General features: G+C 46.2%; 1 protein-coding gene across 1 annotated transcript; it reads left to right on the plus strand.

Moving 5' to 3' along the window:
- Window positions 1–13,258: 13,258 nt before the first annotated feature.
- LOC109743798 (NAC domain-containing protein 21/22) lies at window positions 13,259–16,852 on the plus strand. Its single transcript, XM_020302891.4, has 3 exons — window positions 13,259–14,209; window positions 14,667–14,986; window positions 16,148–16,852. Exons 1-3 carry the CDS (start codon window positions 14,035–14,037, stop codon window positions 16,526–16,528), a joined length of 876 nt encoding a protein of 291 aa, XP_020158480.1. The 5' UTR covers window positions 13,259–14,034; the 3' UTR covers window positions 16,529–16,852.
- The last annotated feature ends 419 nt before the right edge of the window (window positions 16,853–17,271 follow it).

The raw sequence follows: 17,271 nt of genomic DNA on the forward strand, positions 1-17,271 counted from the left end.
GTCGGGTCACCAACCGACGTGTGAGGAGCAGCGGCGTCGGCGGCGAGCTCAACGTGCTTCTCAACAATGTCGTCCAAGGTTGTCGTGCGGTCCAAGAAGGCCAGCGTCCTATCGTCCTCCTCTTGCACGTAGTAGTCCTCGTGGACGATTTGCGCGTAGACGTGGGTGATTATGTCGATGGTGTCTTGCTGCGCCAGGCGCTGCGCGGCGAGCGCGACCTCGAGGTGGACATTCTCCGGCGCGACGGCAGGCAGTCGTAGGGCCACTAGTGCGTCGAAGAGGTTGTCACCATAGAAGCTGTTGAGTGTGGTAGGCATCGCAGAGCCTGGGCGTGTGGGCTGGAGGCGTACGTCAAGGTCGTCCGCGAGCTTCTTGACGATGGTGAACTTGTCGAGGAAGTCGACGAGGACCTCGTCGAACAAGAAGACGAAGTTGTCTTCCAAGAGGCCTCTCGCCCTGGCGACCTCAAGCACGACCTGGAGACGTTCCTCGGTGCCAGGCCGCAGGCCGGCGTCGTGGACCATCTGGCACAGCCGTCTGATGCTCGCGCTCATCGCCTCCATGGGTCTAGCTTCTAGTCAACTGATCTTGCGATTGGAGTGATCACTCTTGCCCTTGGTTAGGGTGCGTAGGTGCGTAGGATTTCGTAGATTGGACTGGCGGGGAGCCTTTATATGAGAAGTGCAGACTGCGTTGCATTCACGTGTGTGTTGGCCATCTACTTCTCGGCCCTCCCTCCGTAAAATGAGAGAAGGCCCAAATAAAAAAATGAGAGAAAAAAGAGAAGGGGCAATGCTACTATCCTTTTACCACACTTGTGCTTCAAAGTAGCACCATGATCTTCATGACAGAGAGTCTCCTATATTGTCACTTTCATATACTAGTAGGAATTTTTCATTATAGAACTTGGCTGGTATATTCCAAATGATGGGCTTCCTCAAATTGCCCTAGGTCTTCGTGAGCAAGCAAGTTGGATGCACACCCACTTTGTTTCTTTTTGAGCTTTCATAAACTTATACCTCTAGTGCATCTGTTGCATGGCAATCCCTACTCACTCACATTGATATCTATTGATGGGCATCTCCATAGCCCGTTGATACACCTAGTTGATGTGAGACTATCTCCTTCGTTTTGTCTTCTCCACAACCACTGTCTATTCCACCTATATGTCCATGGCTCACGCTCATGTATTGCGTGAAAGTTGAAAAAGTTTGAGAACATCAAAAATATGAAACAATTGCTTGGCTTGTCATCGGGGTTGTGCATGATTTAAATATTTTGTGTGATGAAGATGGAGTATAGCCAGATTATATGATTTTGTAGGGATAAGATTTCTTTGGCCATGTTATTTTCAGAAGACATAATTGCCTTGTTAGTATGCTTGAAGTATTATTGTTTTTATGTCAATATTAAACTTTTGTTTTGAGTCATACGGATCTGAACATTCATGCCACAATAAAGAAAATAACATGGACAAATATGTTAGGTAGCATTCCACATCAAAAATTCTGTTTTTATCATTTACCTACTCGAGGACGAGCAGGAATTAAGCTTGGGGATGCTTGATACGTCTCCAACATATCTATAATTTTTTATTGTTCCATGCTATTATATTATCTGTTTTGGATGTTTTATATGCATTAATATGTTATTTTATATTTTTTTGGGACTAACCTATTAACCTAGAGCCCAGTGCCAGTTTCTGTTTTTTCCTTGTTTTAGAGTTTCGCAGAAAAGGAATACCAAACGGAGTCCAAACGGAATAAAACTTTCGCGATAATTTTTCTTGGACCAGAAGACATCTAGAGGACTTGCAGTGCAAGTCAGAGAAGGCATGAGGCAACCACAAGGACGGAGGGCACGCCCAGGGGGTAGGCCGCGCCCCCACCCTTGTGGGCCCCTCGTGACTCCATCGACCTAGTTTCTTCGCCTATGTATTCTCATATATCCCAAAACCAACAGAGAGAGCCACGAAAACACTTCTCCACCACCGCAACCTTCTGTACCTATGAGATCCCATCTAGGGGCCTTTTTCGGCGTCCTGCCGGAGGGGGATTCGATCATGGAGGGATTCTACATCAACATTATTGCCCTTCCGATGAAGCGTGAGTAGTTTACCACAGACCTACGGGTCCATAGCTAGTAGCTAGATGGCTTCTTCTCTCTCTTTGATTCTCAATATCATGTTCTCCTCGATGTTCTTGGAGATCTATTCGATGTAATACCTTTTTGCGGTGTGTTTGCCGAGATTCGATGAATTGTGGATTTATGATCAGTTTATCTATGAATATTATTTGAATCTTCTCTGAATTCTTATATGCATGATTTGATATCTTTGCAAGTCTCGTCGAACTATTGATTTGGTTTGGCCAACTAGATTGGTTTTTCTTGCAATGGGAGAAGTGCTTAGCTTTGGGTTCAATCTTGCGGTGTCCTCTCCCAGTGACAGTAGGGGCAGCAAGACACGTATTATATTGTTGCCATCGAGGATAAAAAGATGGGGTTTACGTCATATTGCTTGAGTTTATTCCTCTACATCATGTCATCTTACTTAATGCGTTACTCTATTATTCATGAACTTAATACTCCAGATGCAGGCAGGAGTCGGTCGATGTGTGGAGTAATAGTAGTAGATGCAGGCAGGAGTCGGTCTACTTGACACGGACGTGATGCCTATGTTCATGATCATTGCCTTAGATATCGTCATAACTTTGCGTTTTTATATCAATTGCTCGGCAGTAATTTGTTCACCCACCATAATATTTTCTATCTTGAGAGAAGCCTCTAGTGAAACCTATGGCCCTCGGGTCTATTTTCCATCATATAAGTTTCCGATCTACAATTTTATTTTCCGATTTACTTCCTTTGCAATCTTTTACTTTCCTATCTATAAACCAAAAATACCAAAAATATTTACTTTGTCATTTATGTATCTCTATCAGATCTCACTGTTGTAAGTAACCGTGAAGGGATTGACAACCCCTTTATCACGTTGGGTGCAAGTTGTTGATTGTTTATGCAGGTATTCGGCGACTTGTTCGTTGTCTCCTACTGGATTGATAACTTGGTTCTCAAACTGAGGGAAATACTTACTCTATTTTGTTGCATCACCCTCTCCTCTTCAAGGGAAAAACCAACGCAAGCTCAAGAAGTAGCAGACCATGGGGAAGAACTTCCCCCCATTCATGAAGAACCGGCGATCGATTGCCCGACGTCCTCGGCTCACGTGGTTTTAGAGCCACGTGATCGACAGGAGACGCCTCCTCCCCTGCAGCCAACGGCGGGGCACCGAGAAATTTGTTTCCGCCTCTCGACAATGGAGAGGCCGAGCTGGCGAAGCGTCGAAGAGCGCGTGGGGGGGGGGGGTATCCTTGACAAGCTCCTCCATTCTTCCCGAGCAGCGTGCCCTTCTCAGCGCCGCTCCAAGCTAGTTTCGGTCCACCGAGGCTGGTTTCATGGAGGTGTTCCAAGGCTTTGAGATATGTTAATATGCAATTTGCTTTCATTTTATGGTTAAATAACAAGCACTCTAACTATACCCAGTAGCCCTCACGGAGGATGTCAAAACATCGTCCAAGGACACCAGGAAAACACTTTGCTTTTAACAAGATGCTTTACTCTAAACTAGTTATAATCGCAATTATAGTAGCCCCCGAGCCTTAGGTTAGTTTACCAAATTGGCTTGAGGGTCGAGTTATAGCTTGATGCCTGTGTTTTTTATGAATGCGAATATCCAGTAGCCAATCAAGCCGGTAATGGGTGTCGTTTTATTCACTTCTTTATATCTTGTGCAGGTCTCTACCTCATATGCCTCGGCCAGCTCTTCGGAGTTGGAAGAGGTGAAACACCGGCTTTCGGAAGCCGAGGAGGAGTCCTTTCAACTGAGGCAGGAGGCGGAGAAGGCTAAAGGTAAGGATGTTTTAACTCATCCATTGTAACTATGCTTGTTATCAAGTGCATGTATGTTTACCTCTGCTTGTTCATTGTGCAGAGGATGAACAGCGCCTGGCCGATGTACGGGCCGAGAAGCTAAAGTGGTCGGCGCGGAAAAACATCGAGTTGCTCGCCGAGGTGCAAAAAACTCATGAAGCTGCTCAGGCGCGCGTCACTAATGTGGAAGGGGACCTTTCGGTCTATGTCACTGAATGTGACAAACTGAAGGTTGCCCAAGGGAAGGATGCCGCCGAGATTAGGTGGCTTGATCAAGAGCCCCAAGAGGCAGCTTCTCAAGCTGATGCGGCGAAGGAGGAACTCCGACAGGCTATGGAAATTGCTTCTGGTAAGCCCTATCTTTTGTAGTGTCTCTTTAGCCGTTGAGCCTTCCCCGAGCTGACGCAACTATGGCACATGTCAGGCGCCTTCTCAGACCTTCCTCGCAGCGTGGGAGGCATGTCAGCACTTCAGGGCTCGCACCAACCCGGCTAACGACCAACATAGGTCATTTTGGCTGAAATTCCAAGACCCGACGCGTCCCCAATTCTTCGGCGACAAGCTGAAGCAGTTGGTGGAGCTTCAACGGGTTGCCAAGCCTGCCATGGAGGATCTTTGCAAGGCCTTGTGGCGAGCGATCCTCTGCCCACGAGCTGCTTCGGGTTGGTGCGCCGCCTCCAAGAAGCAAGTGCATAGGTCGACTTGTGGAAGAGGTCAGCGTGCATCGAGGGTGTGCGGCAGGCTTTTGCAGCCGTGCAAGCATACTACCTAAAGATGGACATGGAGCAGATTGCCAGTTAGTGCCCAAAGAGGCACGACAAGGAGGTGAAGCCTGGGAAGTACTTCGAGAAGGTGTGGCCAGCTGCTCAGATAGCCAAGAAGGATTGCAAGCATGAGTCTATTCTAGAAAATCTCGATTAGACTTGCACTATGTTTCATCGGTATGCCAAGCTGTAGATATAAAAGACAAATCCTTTTGAAATTGCCTGTGACCCACATGTCATGGACCCCTGAAGATGTCGGGACGGTGAGGCACTAGATTACGCGATCGGATGATAGAAGGGCGCTAGACAAACAGCGGTGCGTTGCACGGGAGGATCGGATGATGCAAAGGGTGTCCGAGCGATGCCCTAAAAGACGAGTACTCCAGCATCTTTTAAAGGAGTAATGCCTAATGGAGCCTCAAAGCAAGTGGGTGTGAAAATATAGTCCCACGTTTTCCTAACAGTTTGTCCTTTCTTTTGGCTAAACCAATCAGTACATGCAATTCAATTAATAGTGTTGTATTGCTAACCAGCCATATGTACGTATATGCAAACAATACAAAAGATTTGTTAATCCAGTGTCGACATATGCCATGTACATTGCTTTCCAGTGTAGCAAATATGGAGGAGAATGTCACCATCCATCTACCCTATCTGCTCATCCATGCTATCCCATCAAGATTGTTCCTTTCCTCTCTTTTTCCACCGATGGAGAAAGAAGTTGATGACATGACCGGTTAACCTTCCCATATCGGCTAATATAGCCAAGAAGAAAAAAAGAAACTAAAACATTAGGTTGCCTTACGCGGACAGCGACACACCAATCCATATCCCTCCTCCCCGAGAGAATCATGCATATATGAAACTAATTTGTGTGCTGCTCACCAACCCAGTGGAATTGTTGTGACATCGACGGCAACAAGTGCACTTGCAATTAATCATCAGAACCCGGCCAAGCACAACAGTTGTTTCCACTTAAATCTCCATGCATGGATACAGTACTACTACTATGTATGCCCCGATCTGGGGATCTACTTGATGAATGTAGTGCCATTTTTGCATGTCCAGACTCACCTCCAAGAAGGATCATGTTCACAGATCGATGTATGACCCTAGGTAGCTAGAAAAGGCATATTGCTCTGTTTGAGAGAGCTCTACGACGATGCGCCCACTCCACTTGTAGCGATAGATGAGCGGTATCTATCTATCTACCTATCACGACAACGCATCACATTCATATCATATCATCTCATGCCTCATGTCCGAGTGCAGTCAATAATGGGAGCCAATAATCTGGCGCTACGAGTCGTTTTGGATCGACAGAAGACAGGGTCCGGCGGCCCGGGACGTCGACCCGCTGGCGACCTCTCGGCCGCTGACCGCTCATCGGACGGTGGACGGCGCCGACACGTGGGCGGCGGCACGTGGGTGGGCACGTGAAGCGGCCCCCGCCCGGCGATGTGAACGTCGCTCAGGCGGCCATGGAATCGCCGGCGGTCAGTTTCGGTTGGTCGCCGTCGACACGTACGCCGCTTGTTCTTGTTATATAGTATGTTCGTGGTGGATAAGGCTTGAAAGCATGCATCCACTGTACATGCATGTCTCGGTTAAAGATGGAAAACGAAGATGAAAAAGAAATGTTCACTGTTGGAGCTTCTGGAGAGTGGTGAGCTAGTGGTCAGTGATTAATTGATTTAATGCTCTCTTTATTGATTTATTTATTTTTGGGAATCCTTTGGTCCCTCTTTCACTGGCATATTGGCACAGATAAGGCAAACTAGGTGCTTTGCTTGGTAGCTACACGAAAGATACCTTATCTAGTAAGTAATAACTTTTTTATTTATCATCATAGAAATAGGTACCAAAGTACTCCATTCGTCCTAAAATATAAGTGCCGCCGATTATGTACTAAAGTTGTACGAAATACGCGACACTTATTTTGAGACGGAGGGAGTAGTAATTTGCAATAAGTTTATACTAAGTCGGGCATTAATTTTTAGGCCACCAATTTGATTAGTAAAACATGTGTTATATGCCACATAAATGAAGTTTCTAAATATATATTTTTGTGTCATATTACAAATGTTTCGCTAGTCAAATTGAACATGTAAAAACTTGTGTATGACTTACAAACCCAACCGAAGGGAGTAGATGATGCACTCTTTTTGGCTTGCATGTAATCGTGCCACTTTTGAACATAAATGGATTGATACCATGTTCTTTCCCGCTATATTGGGCGGACTTGCAGAAACCATAGATGGTTGGTACTGTGAAGAGGGGCGCTGAGATGCTAAAGAATGGCGTGACGCAAATGATGCTTTTGTGTGGGCCACCTATGCCTGGAGACGACGATTACATGAGAGGTTGTGTCTGAAGAGGGTCATCTCATCCTTGATTCACACAAGTTTGGGTTTCCTTGTACTGTTTAGTTAGCGTTGATGGATGGTATGTTTGTTGGTCTGTAATATTGGTGTGTTTTGGTCACTCTTTGGACTTGTCGGGGTTGTAGTTGTTGAGTGATGGTGGCGCTAGGTTTTTGCCCCATGGCCTATGTCTTGATTGCACGTGTAGGTGGTAAGTGTCCTAGCATATGCCCGAGCTTGCTACTCCTGTTTGCCTTTCCCTGTATTTCTGGTTTGTGGAATTTGTATTTCTGTTATGAATATTAATGGAAAGGAGTATACCGGCTCGGAAAGAAGATGACACACTTTTGTTCTTTCAGTTGCATCTCTTGAAATATATTATCTGAACCGACAGAGGAGACGACCAACATATTTTAACATCCTCCTCGCATTTAGGCCTTAGACGTCGATGAAGGCCGCGACAATATATTATCTGATGAAGAAATACATGTAGTGCACTTATAGTTCAACACCATGTGGCTAGCAGCCTTTCAAACAAATTCATGTTCAGTATGCAATTTACAGCCTCGAACACTAATTGTGTTGTGATGGTGTGGTGCCTTTATCGACGAGAGTGGTTGTTTTTTTCTCCTTCCAATGGTATTCATTTGGGTGTGTTTGGTTAGTCGCATCAATTTAGGGTCTCCTGCACGAGTTGCCCGATGGAGCCTGGGTGGGCCTAAACACAGTTTGGGCCCTTTTTTGCATTGTGTTTGGTAGCTCGCCTCGCGTCGCTAATGATTTTTCTGCATGTTGTTTAGTTACTTGCACTTGTGATTCCAGGGTGAGCAGATGCAAACTACGGGTGTTTGGTTGTCTGCAAAATAGTGTTTTACTCACCCCCTTCAAATATGGTGACCTTATCACCCGATACACAACACAATAACAAGCATTACCCCCCCTAACAACACGCTAACAAGTTTGAAACACGCGTGATTAGAAGGCCACACCACGATTTAAAGAACTAATTAGGGACATATTTGTACAGCTTACATTAGCACCAACATGGGATGCCCATGCACAACATCGGGAGTGTTGTTGCATGATCAAAATATACAGCTTACCAAAAAACACTACTAACACTACTACTACTAAAATAGTTCTGAAGCCATGCTTAGAGCAGGCATGCGACTTATCAATGGAAGTCTAGGCATCATAGAATTTGACCTCGAAGCCCATGTCGTTAGCTTGAAGACGATGATGCCTTCCTTAGCCACGTTGTGCTTCTAGCAGAAACTGCTCTAGTTTCAGAACAACACAACCTGGCCGCCGAACCCTGCCACTTGCACCCACTCCACACACCACAGGCAGGCAATCACCGACATGCAATGAAGAAGGGGGTGTGGAGAAAGTCCCTGAGGGGCTTCTGCAAAGACGTCGGACGACAAGCATGGCCATGTCGTGAGTGTCCATCTAAACATAGAACCAATATGGCGCCAGTTCTTTGACTTATGGGCAAGCTTGGGGCGGCCATGACTGTGCAAAGGGGTCATTGTTGCCTCCATCCTTCCTCATACCATGGGCTTAAGTGCCAATTGGTTGACTAGGAGCATGTCCTCGAATCTAGCCGGTGGGTGGCAGCCATGCCCCATGACGTCCCACTCGGTCTTGATCACCTTGTCAGTTAAGCAGACATTGGTGAGTACCATTGCAAAACCCTTCAAGAAAAGTGCCTAATCATGGACATTGCACATTGGCATGATCTGACATGAAGCGGTGCGCAATCATGGACATTATTAAAGCATAAGCATTGGACATTGGCATGATCTAAGACAAAGTCGTGCAGAATAATGAAAGCATAAGCATGGACATTGGTGGTTATCGTTGAACAATCAATCAAGCAGTGAAGTATGGAATCATAAGCGTGTACATTGGTGATTACCACTGTACAATCAATTGATCAAGCAAGTGCACAAAATCAATCAAGCAGTGCAGAATGGCAGCATAAGCATGGACATTGCACATTCATATGATTAGCATCACCAAGCAAGCACATTGCTATGTCCTACAAAACTCAGTGCACAATCTAGCATCACTTTTGGCATGCACATTGTTATGATCGTGCACAATTTAGTGCACAATCTACATCACTTTTGATGTGCACATTGTTGTGATCCTACACAACTCCGCGCACAAAATTTGACTCCCGATTGACTTGCACACTGACTGGTACAATTTTCTATGTACAATTTAATTGGATCATGCAAACCAATCTAATCCATGAATCTAAAATACGCCACCGCGTATGTAATCCACTGGAAACTAACCATTGCCAACAAAGGTGTAGAAGAAAGCGTCACCGACCGGCCTAAAAAACCCTAACATTGTGCCCAGTTTCCCACGGCCCCACCTCCATCCCGCAATTTGTATCTACGAAGCAATGTAGCTTGTTCCAGATCAACAAAAATTACAGTGGCCACCTCCGACATAGTTTTTGCCACCGGAGCCGAAGAAGACACTCCCGTTGCAGGAGCCACGCCGGTCATCAAAATCCTTGGCTCTAGAGCTAGCGATTTCCTGGCACACACATCGGAAGTCCCCACCAACGCCTTGGAATTCCTCTCCGGTGTAGTCGAAGCCTCACCCGCGGCCGTCAAGGTACCCGTTGCCACCTACGCCATTGATGGCCGATCAATACATGTTGAGCGTGTGTTGGTGTAGATGGGAGAAGGAGACTTGATCATCCTCTCCAACTACCCAAAGTTGAGGCGCTCAATAACGGTGAGACACCAGAGGTGAGCGCCACTAAAAGGGGGCATGAATTCGGGCGGTGCGGTGGTGGAGTAGAGTCGTCCATAGAAATGAAGGGATGGTGAGAATAATGGGAGATTGGGTGGTGAGAGGAGGGGAGTAGATAGGTAAGGCCGATATGTCGCGTCACCCGCATTCCCAAGGCGTGCAACCTCGGGCCATACTTTGACCGCTGGAGTCGATCCGGCTCTGGGGGAATGACTGATTCAGTTGTTCCTCCTCAACCAGGTCTAGAGCTGCTTTAAGGTCTGTGCGGGCTGCGAATTCGGTGCAGTCCAGGATACCAAATAGGCCAAATTTGCATCCCAAGCCTGTATGGGCTTCATGCGTGCAACCAAACACGCTCTTGGTGTATTGGGTTTGTCTGGTGTTGCTTTTTTTTTATTCCCCGTCGCATGCCGACTAGTGAGTGATTCCTTTCTGGTTTTCACCCATTTTTTTGGTAACTCTATTTTCTAGTGAGAAATCATCAGAAATTCACAACACCTCTATGCAGCAGCACGCATGAAGGCAACCACATGATTGCTTTAAGATTCGTAAAGTTGTTTAGTGGTTTGCATGTTTTTAAGCCTTACTTAATTTAGATGGGTTTCATGCATGCAGCTTTTAGTAGAGTTGCATGCTCCACCCACCCCACCTCCCATGGATTTTTATTTCATCTTCAAATTTGAATCTATGGTATATTTTAAATTGAAGGTCCAATTTCAGTTTCGTTTGCATATATGTGTTCCTTGCAACGTGGAGCTTCAAACAAGACCACTCTTGAATATAGTTTGACATTTTCCAAAGGTAACAAGTTTCAAATATTAAAACTTGATAATCGTAATATTAAGTTTTGACCAAGTTATACCAAGTTATACCAAGTTTCATTCTCATTTAGGGTTTCGGGTTTAGGGCTTGGGCTAGGGCATAGGGTTGGCTTAGGGCTTAGGGATTAGGGTTTAGTGTTTTAGTTTTAGTTTTTGAAATATGATGAATTTATCATTCGTTCTTACCATGTTTCAGTAGTTGAAACTTGGTAAAAAAGAACTTATCAAAACGTGTTTAAGAGTGTTCTTGTTACAAAGCATTCGTCACAAGAAACATGAATATGCAAATTGAATATAAATTAGAGTTTTGGTTCAAAAGATATAATAGATTCACATTTAAAAATCAAAAGAAGAAGCACCGGTTGGGGCGGATGAACCATACAGTCTCTGCCGAAGACTACCACATGCAGAAATTCAGAGGGGAATAAGCCCTAAGCGCATGCAGGGGATCAATCCATTTTACTGATCGCGAGCAATTGTGCATAGAAAAATCCACGCGTGCCCAGACCCATGGGTGCCATAAATTGTTTCACGAGAAACCATAGGAGCAATTCATGATAGGTGCACTCTTGTTTTGCAGCACGATCTCTTTGTTTGCACTCCTGTTTTGCAGCACGATCTCTAGCAGCGGTCTCAACCTAGCTAGTAGTTCAAGTCCAGTACTAGTATATGTGATTTACGGCCTCGAACACTATCAATGCCAATGTCACTTTCGCTATCTTTTGCAGTGTCGATCGTGACGCCCCAAATAATTGGACAAAGATGGAAAATAAATATTAATTGTTCGAAGCTCGTGAGTGGTAAGCTAGTGGCTAGTGATTAATTTGTCCGATCTCTCTTCTATTAGGCCTTGTACAATGCTAGGTGTTTAGGAAGGTGCTTATAGAGAAATAAACCGGCTTTTTCTTAAGCACCGGTGCTTATTTCTATAAAAGAGACGTCTAATTAAGCATCTGTCATGTACAAATAAGTATCGATGCTTAAGTAAAGCCTGATTTATTTCTCCAAACACTTCTCCTAAGCACCTTGCATTGTGCAAGGCCTTAGGCGCTGGCAGCTGCCTCAAACTAAGGGAGTGTCCGGAGTCCTTCCACTCCCGACTCCGCTCGCGGAGCCAACGGAGCTGCAGGCTAAATTAACAGAGCTGCAAAATAGGCGCTCCGTATATTCCTGTAATTTCGCGGAGCCGGATGGATAACCGAACAGGCCCTAATTCAAAATTCGTTATGTACATATATGTGATTTACAGCCTAGACCGAATACGATCCATGGCATGTCACTTTCGGTACTACTACTAGCTATCTTTTGCACTATCGTGACACACCCAAAATAGTTGCCGCCGCCTATACTTGGTCAGGTCAGGGGCCGTTGATCCCAAAAGGAAAGGAGGCTTCCACTCAACTGAGGTGCTGAGGTGATGAGCTAGCCCATGCGTCCGAGCTGGCTAGAGCGAGATCGAATCCGACGATGTATATCCACGAAACAAACTGAATTCCGTATACCCAACGGCAGGGTACGCTTCCCGGCAATCGCGCGCGTATGCATACGCCTAACTGCATTTTTTTTCTTTCTGCCCTGCATAGGCTTTGACAAATAGATAAATGAAGTAGTATACGCTTTAATAGGGAAGGATATATGTTCCTTGACCCATACCCTTTCGTCTCTCCTCTCAAGCTAACGAGCGACTAGGGCCGTTGATCTGCCTCGTCTCCTGTGGTCTTACACATGGGCTTGCAGTCTCGAGACTTGTGGGCTAGCCATCACCTGGATCTCGAGAGGCCTGATCTGGCGCGACGGCAGCCCGCTTTTTTGTGGCGCTGAGCGGCACGTGGCCTACGAGGTGGTTCTTCCGGACACCGGTGTGGCTCGCCCCCGTTCAGCTTCGTCGATGCAGGGGTCGGGTCCTCGGGTTATCTTGGTCTTCGACCAGATATGCCCTGGCCAGGCGTCTTTTGTGCTTGTGGATCAGCATCGGTGTCGCCCAGTCCCAGCTACTACGGGCAGGGGGATGGCCTAGCCCTGGTCCAATGTCATCCGCTCTGAGGGGGTTTGCTCTGGGGGCTTAAAGGGGATGCCTTCTGCCCTCCTGTGGTAGGCGACGACCATGTGCTCTAGAGGTTGTGGGTGTCGGTCCTGGATCCTAGGGTGGCGATCCTGGATGGCGGGTTCCACGGTTGGCTCACCGATTAGTAGTGTGGACGTGTTGGTTGCTACTCCTCTTGGTTTTGTGGTTGTCGATGGGTGTGTTGACTGGTGATCCTGGCAAGGTCGTTGTAGTCGACAATGGTGGAGCCCAAATTTCAATCTGGAGGCCTTTCTCGGGGTGGGTTTGATGGACTAGGTACCTCGACGTGGCACGTGCGAGATATCGAGCCTCAATGCAGGCGGCGGTGACGCATGTGGGTGTCGAGTCCCTCTCGGGGGCGGCGTTGTGGCCTTCCTCCCGTGCCAGAGCTCCCAGTGGAAACCCAAGTCCATCTTGTTGGTTTCGGCGGTAGCAATGTGTCCCATTGTCAACCTCTTGGGGTGTCATCGTGGAGGTCAGTTACCTTCCGAGCGCATGCGTCAGCGTATATAGGCAAGCTTGACTTGTAGCTCGAATATTGTTTCGCTTTGGTGTGAGGTGGTTTAGTTTGCCTCCTACCTTTTACATGTGACTGCATCGTCAACATTCTCGGCCCTCGCTGATTGTAGCCAGGACCAGCGCTCCTCAAACCAGAGCGAGAGGGAAGAGGGCCCTCTGTGGTGACAATTTGATTAAGATCGTGCAACGATGTACGGAGGTTTCTCAACAAGACGCTGATTCGTTCTTCTTCGGTGGCCACGGGTATTTCTTGCTAGGATTTGGCTAATCTTTGTGCTCATGCTCGATGGCGATTTGGTGGAGTCCAGTAGTGCATATCTTGTGCATTGCTTTCTTTGTTATTTGATTTATTTTTCTTTAATCTACTCCGTACTTTGCAAGAGTGTTTTTTCTTTCATCACCTTGTATCACGCTTCATCCGTCTCAAAATAAGTGACTCAACTTTGTACTAAGTTTAGAGAAAGTATTACCATCTGGCATTATATATAAAGGGGGCAAACATTTTTTTTCTTCGAATATTGCCTTTTATATACTGGATAGGAGGATGTCCCAAAAATGAATAGTCGTTGAAGACTTACGGTTTCAAACCGTAAGCATCGATGCAAAAGTATAGTAGTAGCAGGTTGCATTGTTCAGTAGTTGACTAGCGTGCACTATTAATACATGTACGTACCTCCCCTTCATCGTCCCGTCTCAAAACTCTCTCTCTCTCTCCCTCCCTCCCTCCCTCCCTCCCTCCATCTCTCCCTCTCCCTGGCTAATTAAGGTAGCAGTGTAGCGATCCGATCGAGAAGATGAGCTCTATTGGCATGATGGAGGCGAGGATGCCGCCGGGGTTCCGTTTCCACCCACGGGACGAGGAGCTGGTCCTCGACTACCTCCTCCACAAGCTCACCGGCCGGCGCGCATACGGTGGCGTCGACATCGTGGACGTCGACCTCAACAAGTGCGAGCCATGGGACCTTCCAGGTACGTACCCAAGTGTTCCTACTTGCTACGTGCCCTCTCATCTCTCGACGTCACTGCTGTTCGTAGCAACCTTTCTTCGTTCATTAGCCCGGCCAGCCAATCTGCCGGCCGGCGCCAGATCGAGCTCTGTTGGTTCTTGTTCCGTTGTTCGTGCATGCAGTTCATGGCGCTGGCGACCAACTTAATTTTTGTGGAAAAAAAACTGCATGATTTCTTTCAAGGAAAGGAAGGTTGATTGATTCATTCTGCCTCTGCAACTGAAAAAAAGAAGAAGTGTAAACAATTGGCGTCGATCGCCCGGGTTTGAACTTTGAGCCTGTTACACTGACGTGATAACCAACTAGTACATCTTGCTGAAATCATATTTTCTGCTAATTTATTGAAACTATACACAGTTGGACAGATTGGTTGCATGCTAAAATGTTTGGATGGATTCGTCTGTCTTCTCCTTGTGCAGAGGCGGCGTGCGTGGGCGGCAGGGAGTGGTACTTCTTCAGCCTGCGCGACCGCAAGTACGCCACCGGCCAGCGCACCAACCGCGCCACGCGCTCCGGCTACTGGAAGGCCACCGGCAAGGACCGCGCCATCCTCGCCCACGGCGCCGGCGACGCGTTGGTGGGGATGCGCAAGACGCTCGTCTTCTACCAGGGCAGGGCCCCCAAGGGGACGAGGACGGAGTGGGTCATGCACGAGTTCCGCCTGGAGGAGGAACGGCACCGCCACCACCAGCAGCAGAAGGTCGGCGCCGCCACCGCCGAGGCGAGGTGCCAGCTCAAGGTACGTCGGATCATATGCATATCTGCATCTTCTCTTCCTTTTTTCTTTGTTGGGTTCATCTGGTTCGCGTGACCCTGGCGGTATTAGGACACGCCACTCTCATGCAGAATTAAGGAGCAGAGAGAAGAGAGTTTGTCTTTCCTTTATTTTTTCATTTTCGGTTCATTATTTCATTACATGTGAAAATTGCATAGTTTTTAGCACGAAAAAAAAACAGAAAATGCATAATTTCGTGGCTGAGATAGATATCACTACCTGTTTTTTCCACACGAAACGACGTTCGTTCCCCAAAGTGTGCAATTTAAGTTTCTGTAAATTTGATTGCAATAAAAATATATTATGTAAACGTATACTTTCAAAATTCATTTTTTATGAAACTTTCAAAATTCTTAACTAGTACTCCCTCCGTAAAGAAATATAAGAGCGTTTAGATCACTACTTACAAAGGGAGTAACATATTCGTATAAGAACAGTCAAAGCTGCATCTATTACCCGCAAAAGAAAAAGAAAAACAATCAAAGCTGCATCTATTAATCTACGCGTGTATTTAGAATGAGGGCATATGTATTCCTCGCGTTAGCCCATTTATATAACTGTCATCATACGCGTCGTCTACGTCATGTATGTCATGCTGGAATTTCGTATGATCTCTACTGTTTCTGTTGAACCAGTGATCTTCTCTGACTCGGACCGTTCTAATTAATTGTACAGCCTGCAAGTTGCCAATTTTAACATTCAGGTCAACTCCACAGTCCGTGTCACTGAAATGATGGTTCCAGTGTTTACGCCAGGCAACCAACAAACTAAATGAAATTAATTAATTATTTACTAAACATTCCCTTGATAAGGATTAATCTGACTCGCATGTGCTAGTTCTTTACTGCAAGGTGTCAATTTAAAATTATTGATGTCCCTGTGATTGCTATTTCTTCAAGTTAACTAACTTCCAGAAAAAGAATTTCATAAAGTAACCAGATTGCTGCGGAGATTGGCTACTGGATTAGTTTAATCAATGGAAGCCTTCTCGGCCTAACCTACTTCATATGAAATTGACAGTTCAAGGAATGAATACTTTTTCAGTTTCAATTGTTACATACATACATACATGAACTTGCACTCACCATTTGAACCTTGTCATCCTTCTTTCTTTTGAAAATACAGGAAGACTGGGTGCTATGCAGGGTGTTCTACAAGAGCAGAACAACCAGCCCAAGGCCACCATCTGATGAAGCCTGCACATTTTTCAGCGAGCTGGACCTTCCGACTATGCCGCCGCTCGCGCCCCTCATCAACGCCTACATCGCCTTTGACAGCGGCACCGCGATGAACACCATCGAGCAAGTGTCCTGCTTCTCCGGCCTGCCGGCACTACCGCTCAGGGGATCGATGAGCTTCGGGGACCTGCTGGGCTGGGACAACCCTGAGAAGAAGGCCATCAGGACAGCTCTGAGCAACATGTCAAGTAACAGCAATTCCAAGTTGGAGTTGACCCCAAACTGGAGCCAGGAGAACGGCTTGTCACAAATGTGGACACCCCTCTGATCCTGATATGAGATTATTGTGCTACTAGTTGAAGTGTGGTGGTGACTAGTAAGTAATTAGATGACATATTCTTTCTAATGATATTGGAGTAGTATTGGGCTATTGGTTGATGCAGTGTCTGTTCCCAGGGATTTGATGGAAGTGTGTGTTGATTTACAAACCAGTAGATTAGTGGAATGGCTTGATATAGCATCTGTACATAGGAATGCTAAGAAATGTCCTTTAGTTCTACTCTTTCTTTCTACTCTCCAAATGTAATGTAACCTCCAGCTGAAAGTAAATATGTGGATAACGGATAACCCCTGTTTGTCATTCAGAAACATGGTGTGATAAATTGTTCTTCAGTGCGATAAACATGTTGTGAATATGAAGCATCCCCACGCATCTAGGCTAATTATTTCCTTCAAACACTATCACTTGATTCCCCACAATAAATTGATAACAACACACGATGACTGGCAATTAAACGCTCCCAGGAGAGAAAAAGCGGCAACAGTTGGGATTTTGCTTGGCTGTTCAACTACAACATACAGTACATCTGTCCAACTATTATAATCGATCGTCTATGCCATCAACCAAAACTTGGCTCTTGAGAAAAAGAAATACGATAGCAGTAGCATTCATGCAAAATCTAGTAAAGAAAATGGCACATGACTTTTATAGACATTTGCTGGTCGTATTTCGGAAACTCAGATCACCAACCATTCAACAGCATTCCAGAACTCAGGTCAGGTTGCAGCTCC

This window comes from Aegilops tauschii, chromosome 7, assembly GCF_002575655.3.
Source record: "Aegilops tauschii subsp. strangulata cultivar AL8/78 chromosome 7, Aet v6.0, whole genome shotgun sequence".
Lineage (NCBI taxonomy): Eukaryota > Viridiplantae > Streptophyta > Magnoliopsida > Poales > Poaceae > Aegilops > Aegilops tauschii.

Excerpts from the sequence above, each read along its gene's own strand:
- LOC109743798 (XM_020302891.4), top strand. The coding sequence starts at position 14,035 with ATGAGCTCTATTGGCATGATGGAGGCGAGGATGCCGCCGGGGTTCCGT. Across the intron at positions 14,210-14,666 it reads CGAGCCATGGGACCTTCCAG|AGGCGGCGTGCGTGGGCGGC; the intron begins GTACGTACCCAA and ends CTCCTTGTGCAG. Across the intron at positions 14,987-16,147 it reads AGGCGAGGTGCCAGCTCAAG|GAAGACTGGGTGCTATGCAG; the intron begins GTACGTCGGATC and ends TTGAAAATACAG.